Below are 8,708 nucleotides of genomic sequence, written 5' to 3'. Positions count from 1 at the left end.
TCCGGCAGAAAAAAGACACTCCTGCCGCCTTTAATTCAGTGTCTTACCCATATCAGACTCGGAATGTTTGATGCATTCTGCAGTGTTGACAGATCCACGTAATGTATAATTCATTTAATCAGTTTCGCTCGACATTAATCATCATTCTCATGTCAGAAAGACTAAGGCTAAGGAGTAAGCTGGGAGTCAATTCCTACACTCAGCAAATGTCAAGGGCCTCATTGCTGCTCATCGCTTTTGCACTAGTAAACACAATGAGAAGCAAACCCACTTTCCTTAAATTCTCATCAAACGTTCCATAAAAATATCTCATTGGAGGATGAAACAAGAAAATGCCAGAAACACATCATGGTTGTAGGCAGCAAGTAATATTGAGTAATATAGATATAAACAAAGCTATAATATGTAATAATAAATGGATCTTGGAATATATATAAAAAAGCACATTTTGAAAATGTTAAATAAATTAATTAATTAATTAATACATGCATACATACCCACTGTGAAACAGTATTATTGTGAAATATTACTACAATTAAATAATAACTTTTCCATTTTAATAGATTTTAAAATGTAATTTGTTCCTGTGATGCTGATTTGCTTTTTAAGAAACATTTCTTATTATTATCAATTTTGAAAACAGTTGTGCTGCTTTATATTTTAGTGGAAACCATGATACCCTTTTTCAGGATTCTTTGATGAATAAAAAGTTCACAAGAACAACATTTATTTGAAATAGAAATCGTATGTGTCAATGTAAAAATGTGTTTACTGTCACTTATGATCAATTTAATGTGTCCTTGCTGAACAAAAGTATTATTTTCTTTGAAAGGCAGCATTTATCTATCTGCCATTCAAAAGTTTGGGATCAGTAAGATTTTTAATGTTTGAAAGAAGTTTCTTATGCTTATCAAGGCTGCATTTATTTGATCAAAAATACAGAAAAAACAGTAACATTGTGTTTGATTTCGTTTAAATCAAAACGTAAACAACGTATCCATGTGGCGCAGCTGACACAGAACAGCATACGCTGTTTGCATTCAGTCGATACTCTCCAAAGTGGTGCTAGGGTGATGCGGAGGAGACGAATTGTTGAATAAAGTCGTTATTTCTGTTTTCTTTGTGTACAAAAAGTATTCATGTACTTCGCAAAATTACGGTTGAACCCCTGATGTCACATGGATTATTTTACCGATCTCCTTGCTACGTTTCTGGACCTTGATCATGTTAATTACATCACTGGGAGGGTCAGAGAGCTGTCAGAATTCATCAAAAATATCTAAATTTGTGTTCTGAAGATGAACGGAGCTCTTACAACTTTAGAACAACATGAGGGTGAGTAATTAATGACAGAAATTTCATTTTTGGGAGAACTATCCCTTCAAATTGCTTGAAAAGATTTCTATTTTGATTATATAAATTGAATATATATTTTGAATATATAAAAATAAATATTTTTTTTCTTTTTAATATATCATAATATACTGAAAAATACAAATTTTAAGGTAATGCTTTTTTGGGGTTGGGCGAGGATGTTTTATCTTACAAAAGACACCAGAATAACCAGATTTATGGTTTTCTCACCTCTAAAACACCAACTGAACCCCTGCACATACCTCAAATTGCTTTCGTCCATGCAGAGGATGTGATCAAAAGTCATGAAGTCGTCTTTGGTGACCTAACAAACAGAAAGACCGTATGAGTAACGCGTGTAACACTTCAATCACATTGTCCAGCAGTGACCCGTTAAGCATGGGCCAGTGGTTTCGACCCACATCCACCCCTCTTTCTCCATTTTCCTCTCTAATTCTTCTTGTCTTTCACCGAAAGAGGCAAATCTGCTGCCAAAAGTGCATGGCGCTGGCTTGGACAAGCTCCAGGGAACATGAGCAAAGGGCCAGAGAGCGAGTAGACGAGCCGTCTTTGTCTGTTCGAACATTCGCTCCCCTCACTCAAGACGCGGAGTTAAGAAACGGATCAAAGCACATCTGTGGCTGCAAGTAAGTGTGTGCACATATTGAGCAAGAGCACATGATTCATTTGGGACGTTACTGCACAGAGACAGTCATAATAGAAATATGTTTTCAATTTACAAAAACAACAAAGCGCAAAAACTGGAAATCATAAACGACACAAATGGGGGGGGTTGCACAAGAAACGCCTGCCTTGGCTAAACGTTTTTTTTCTTGTATAATTGGGGGCTGTGATTTGTGTGAGGTCAACGGGACAAAGATGTCTTTAGTGTGAGCTCAGCTCTGTACAGCCTCGTATGAACCTGACCTCTGAAGGCCGAACTAAAGCCTGCCCACATGACTGGAATATCTGACTGATGGCTGGAAAATGTGGGTGGAAAGCACGCGAGTTAGGAGTTTCTCTAAGTCTGACAGTAATAGGCCAAACCATGTATATTTCAGGCAAGGTGATGCAGCGGCCAACTTAACATTTGACAAGTTTCAACGAAGCTATTGCATGTGCCACACAGGTTGGGATTTGCTTAAAAAACCAACAAGGAACAAAAAAGTGTTGAAAATCATCAAATAAGTGGTGTGGTAAAACAGGTTCATTTACTTCATGAAATAATGTTTCTATCATTCAGACTGTTTTGGAACAATATAATATAATATAATATACTGTTGAGCAGCTGAAGTCTCGTATCAAGTGAAACTGGGCAAAATCTGTTATTCTGCTCTATTTCCCACACAATGGCTTTATTGTTATCCAAATTAACTCTAGTGATATCTACACTTCTTTATATCCTAGAAAGCATATTGCTCTGAAAAAAAAAAGACAGCTGTAGATTTACGGCAGGGTCACCAGTGAATCAGTTGGCCAATGCTTATGCTTTTATATCATTATTACAATGTGTAGTGTTTTAGTATTGCATGTATAAGAGTAATGGTCAAACTGTAATGATTTCAATAACCACTAATGCAGCCTTGTCAGATTTGATGACCCAGCTCTATGTGTGCAGCTGTTCACATCAGACCAAAAGGATTTTTTCCAAGGAGATTAGACATCAGTGTGAATATGGATAACACTGAAGCCATTGTGCATGAAATAGAGTGGGTTATGGATTTCCGTAACCTCTAATGAGACCTTGTCAGATTTAGTGACCCTGCTGTATGTCTGTAGCTGTTCACATCAGAGGAAAGTGCTTTCTATGAAATAAAATAAGTTCAGACATCACCAGAGTGAACTTGGGTAACATTAAAGTTGTTTTATGTTTATTTACTGCAGTCACAATAATGTACTGAAAAAAAAAATTTGATAAAAAAAAAGGTAATTGCAACAGCTTAGAATTCTGAACTTTTTTATTGCGATTCCGAGTTTCCAAGTTTACATTTTGCAATTCAGTTTTTTGGTTTCCGCCATGAAATTAAGATTACTGTGACATTTGTCTACATGTTTTTTTTAAACTTTTTTCTCATAACTGCGAGTTTAAATTCTGACTTTTCGTCTCAAAATTCTGGCTTCTTCTCAGAAAAAAAGTCAGAATTTTGAGATACAAAGTAGCAAATACCTTTTTCCAAGCGTGTTCTCATAAGCACATTTAATGAGCAGTGACCTCTAGTAATTCGGCACCCTTTCCCATTTTTGGGAACACTATTTTGAGTTAGGCTACTTTGTCTGTTCTTGTACTGTTGTTGCTGTACTGTTCTTCACAAACTGAAAGTATTTGTCACATACCTGACCAAATCAGTGTTTTGAGTGAATGATTCAATGACTCACTCATAAATAGAATCATTTGTCGCCACCTACTGGCATAACTATATAGTCTGCTAAAGAGTCACTACTAAAGGCACTTTTGCAGTGACAATGACTATAAAGTTTTAACAATTGTTCTAAATCTCTGAAAATAGGAAAATCCACAGCACAGCTATAAGAAGCGACATAGTTGGAATGACTTTCCAGCTGATGAACGATAAAAAATATTTACAGCCAATCAGAATCCACCAACTTTAAAGTGCTTGAGCAATTAAACCTAAAGACAATATAACAGCAGTGGGCGCTCATGGCGAACAAAGTTAATATACCTAATATAGTTATCGTTATAGTTAGCTATCCAACAGAATTTAACAAATAAAAAGAACAAAGAAAAAGCTGCTATGTTTGTTTGTGGGACAGTTACATTTCCTGTCCTGCACCAGTATGGCTTCCCTGGAAAGATTTGCTCCCTTAAAACTATGTCTTTGTGATTTATGTATGTGCTATGAAGGATACGTTGAAGATACATTGTGGAGCAACTGTTTTTTATCAAAATACAGAACATACACTATTTGGAAGCCAACTGAAAACAATAAACTCTGTGGAGAATTGTCCTCAGGAAATGTACAAGAAAGATGAAAAATAGTAGAAAACACAGAGGGAGATGGAGAAGAGGGGTCAACAGTAGATACAGTGGATGCCTGTCAAAATCGATTTATAGGCAAGAAGTTAAAAATACAGAAAAAGATCAAATGTCTATGGTGTGTGACAAAGATGAAGTGCCTTTGGCTGTAAATTGTGATTAGATAACGCTCACACAAGCTCTCCTGCCAAAACTGCCTTTATTTGTGTATGTTTGAGGTTTCCATATGAGCGACATTCACTGAAGTTCATGAAATGATGATAAATATGTTGTCTATATCGTACTGTACAACAATACTGTGCTGAAAGCTTCTTGCACTCATTCTGGAACATACAAAATCCCACATCTGCAGTACCTGTTGTGCCCTGTGATCTGTCTCTATGCCATGTTTCCTGAGGCAGGCCAGACCACAGGCATCAGGAGAGCTGCCAGTATTCCAATCTGAGGTGGCACCAGAGTCTATAACCCACTGTAACACACACAGAGAACACGGTTCTAGCTTCGAGTGCTAATCAGGACCCCACCGTACCTGCTGCGCCACGTGCCTCATAGACACGCCGTGTCGCTTCATGCAGGCCTGGCCGCGGTGATCCGGGGGGTTTCCGATCTCATAGGTGGATGTGGCGGCACTGTCTATTCTCCACTGAAGACACACATACATAAAGCATTATGATGATCACAGCAATACACATAAATATTTATAAACACACACAAACAGATTTTTTTTTGGAAGAAATTGGAGCTATGTTACAATATAGCGGTTTGATACTGCCGCAAAAATGCTAATTAAGCATGTACAATGGGACCGTGTTGGCCAAGCATTCATATTCGAATATTTCTGGCCTTAAAGTTTAAGGCTGGAATAAATCTGACACCATTTCTTTGTATTTTGGCTCATGAGGCTAAGGTTTTGACTTTTATTGTTCTTGTCAAACTTTTTGAATAGCAACATTTTTTTACGATTGCATCTTGTGCAACCTCAGAAATATCAAATATCCAAAAGAGCAAGCGTAACATGATCGTGATACTGATACTCTAAGGGTAGATGAGGTGCGAGGCTAAAGGTATTTCAAAATATTTATGAAGTGCTTTTGCACTGGAGTGCAGATGTCGCTTTGTTACATATCTGCTATAACACTTAATATTGACAAATTTCAAGACCAGCCAATTACTTTCATCCAGAAGGTGATGCACAGTGCACTGAATTCACAATTCACTGAAGCACATGCTATTAGTTGTGAGTCTTAGTAAGCCGGGAGAAAATGCTAATGTATACATCATTCAGTAAAAGTAGCATCGCATGCATCGACTTACCTTGTTCACCACCCCATTGTCTGTGGCCATTTTCCAGAAAACAGCCTCAGCGATTGGGGATCTGCAGATATTCCCTGGGTATTGAGGAAAGGGAAGAAATTTATTATTTTAGTAGACAAGGATTATATGACACCTAATTATTCTGTCTAACTCTGAGTAAATGCCATATACACAAACATACACAATATCTAATTTTTTTTTTTTAATTGACAAACAACATAGCAAAGCACAATTGTTCTGTATATTTCAAGACAGATCTTATTATACTCTTTATTTTTTCTTATTTGCTTTATACATTTTGTAAATGTATCTACACAGTACACACCACCATCAGTATAAAATTGCTGATTTGGTGCTTAAGTATGATTTCTTATTATTATCAATGTTGAAAACAGTTGTGCCGATACATTTTTTATTTTATTTTATTTTTTGAAAAACTGTGATACATTTATTTGTTCAGAATTGTTTGCTGAATAGAAACTTGAAAAGAACATAGACATAGATTTTTTTCACTGTAAGCATGACCTCAAACTTTTTAACAATAGTGTATATTTATACATTTTACACACTCTTATGATTATGGTTTTGTTGTTTATTACATGCTGAAAACAACAAAACAAAACAAAAACTAATACACAGGCAATAAAATATAACATCTTATGCAAAATGATATCAAAACATATCCTAATGCCATTATGAAAATAAGAAAGCTCTCGAAACTTGGTTAGTTTATCTGTTTAGCAATATGACTCAACTGAGGAAAGTGGAAAAAGGCCAAACTAGTGCTTAGAGAATAAACATATGGATGACCAATGATGAAAAATATATATAGACAGTTTATGTCATTAAAGCCAATATTAACGCGATGTGTTTAATGTATGAACGGATGAGATATGCGTGTGATTGCAATATGCCGGTAAGTGAGCTCACGATGACAGCTTTCATTCACTGAATGAGGCCGGTGAAACAGCGAACACTGACTGAAACAATGACCGTTTCCTCCACCTGTAATGTTGACTTATCAGCAGCCCGTTTAAACATCACAATCAAATCCAAGAAGGTCTGGTGATATTTCATAAACTTTCTCACCCAAGCACACGAATAACACCGACCTTCCACTGTGAGTCGCCATATTGGTCACTATTATAGGTCCCCGCTCCACCACTGAGGGTTGTCCGATAAGCGCCTGTTTCAAATTCTTCTTCTTCTTCTTTGGAATTTTTGGCGTATTCCGCACCATAGGCACATACCGCCACCAACTGTTTATATTCATACATGGATGATAGTCCCGTCTCTATTCATATTTTATTTTATTGTTAATTTTATTTCGGGTTCACCCAAGCTGTATTTCTGGCTGCTGCGTGTTCATGTTCCAAATTCAACAAAGATAGCAGCTAGATTAAACAGGATTCAGCTAGAGTTTGTTTTTACTCGCATAAATAGGGCGAATTCCAAACGGCTTTTTTTGCGCCCTTGAAGGGTGTATAGGATTAGATCTCTGCCACAATTCTGCGCGCGAAAGATCATATTTTGAGCACAAAAGTGCATTTTGCACACGCACGATCTGAGTTTTGTGGAGAAAATGTTCGTTTTGCAAAGAAAAAAGTATTTCGAGAGCACTAAAATCAAGTTTGCATTTAAAATACGTTTTTGGATGTGTGCAGTCCTTCTCTTTTGTGCGTGCAACGTTTCACAACCCAGCCTTACAAAATGCCATAATTCCGGCCAATCAGAGACTAGGCTGCTAAATTCTGATTGGCTGCCTTGACAACCAATCACAACATTCCTTGCATTGCTGATGACAGCCGGAAGAGGGAAAATACTGTACAGTGCATGCATAATTATTATGCAAGTTGATATTCTGATTATAATTTTTCCCAGGCACATTTTACCAATTCCAAACAACATCAATCTTAATAACTGCTATTAATCTTGTATTTAATCACTTATAACCTATATATTATTGTTCATGAAGGCTGGAAGTGAAAAACGCCTTCTATTCAGGTGTGCATAATTATTAAGCAGGTTATCTTCTACAGATAAAATCTCGAGATGAACTAAAAATGAACTCCCAAAACTTACTGCCAGATTCTGGAAGTTACAATATGCCATAATTCCAGTCAATCAGAGACGAGGCTGCTAAATTCTGATTGGCTGCCTTGACAACCAATCACAACATTCCTTGCATTGCTGATGACAGCGGAAGAGGGAAAATACTGTACAGTGCATGCATAATTATTATGCAAGTTGATATTCTGATTTTATTTTTTTCCAAGCACATTTAACCAATTCCAAACAACATCAATCTTAATAACTGCTATTAATCTTGTATTTAATCACTTATAACCTATATATTATTGTTCATGAAGGTTGGAAGTGAAAAACGCCTTCTATTCAGGTGTGCATAATTATTAAGCAGGTTATCTTCTACAGATAAAATCTCGAGATGAACTAAAAATGAACTCCCAAAACTTACTGCCAGATTCTGGAAGATAAATTCTTCAAACAGTGGTACAAGAGGATGTGGTGCTGGTCCTTCAAGAGTCAACTTATCTGTCTACAAAGCCTGTGTGTGTGCACTTTGGATGGGATAAATGCAGAGCACTAATTCCGAGTATGAGTCACCATACTTGGCCACGTGTCACTTCACTTTAAACTTTAACGCTGGGTTGTGTTGAGCAAGCAAGCCGTTTGGCATTTAGAGAGCACTGAGGGCAGGCATCAGGTGAGCAAGTTAGTGAAACATTGCACGCACAAAAGAGGTCTGCACAAATCCAAAAACTTATTTTAAATGCAAAATTGATTTTCGTGCGCTTGAAATACTTTCTTCTTTGCAAGACAAACATTTTCTCCACAAAACTCAGATCGCGCGAAATGCCCTTTAGCACGCTCAAAATATGATCTTGCACGAGCAGAATTGTGGCAGAAGCGTAAGCCCATAGGAGGAAGCAGACGTCCCACCTCTCCCGGAAGCTCCGGGAGTCTCCCGCGTATTATTAGTGGCTCCCTGACGCCCGTAAATTGAGGCAAGGGAGAGAACGAGCAA

The 8,708-nt window shown here is 37.1% G+C and overlaps 1 protein-coding gene across 1 annotated transcript in view; it reads right to left on the bottom strand.

Moving 5' to 3' along the window:
• Positions 1-7,039, bottom strand: part of LOC107664107 (low molecular weight phosphotyrosine protein phosphatase-like) — an 18,507-nt gene extending 11,468 nt beyond the window's left edge. Inside the window, exons 1-4 of the mRNA XM_016454566.1 lie at positions 6,752-7,039; positions 5,663-5,736; positions 4,878-4,991; positions 1,617-1,678 (exon numbers count right to left, since the gene is read on the bottom strand). Of these exons, the coding sequence (XP_016310052.1) occupies positions 1,617-1,678; positions 4,878-4,991; positions 5,663-5,736; positions 6,752-6,935 (434 nt within the window). The 5' untranslated portion in view covers positions 6,936-7,039. The remainder of the gene's footprint in view (positions 1-1,616; positions 1,679-4,877; positions 4,992-5,662; positions 5,737-6,751) is intronic.
• Positions 7,040-8,708: the final 1,669 nt, after the last annotated feature.

Source organism: Sinocyclocheilus anshuiensis, unplaced genomic scaffold (genome assembly GCF_001515605.1).
Source record: "Sinocyclocheilus anshuiensis isolate Anshui unplaced genomic scaffold, SAMN03320099.WGS_v1.1 scaffold67, whole genome shotgun sequence".
NCBI classification, from domain to species: domain Eukaryota; kingdom Metazoa; phylum Chordata; class Actinopteri; order Cypriniformes; family Cyprinidae; genus Sinocyclocheilus; species Sinocyclocheilus anshuiensis.
The sequence above is the reverse complement of the archived record's forward strand: the minus strand, read 5'-3'. Positions and strand labels throughout refer to the sequence as shown.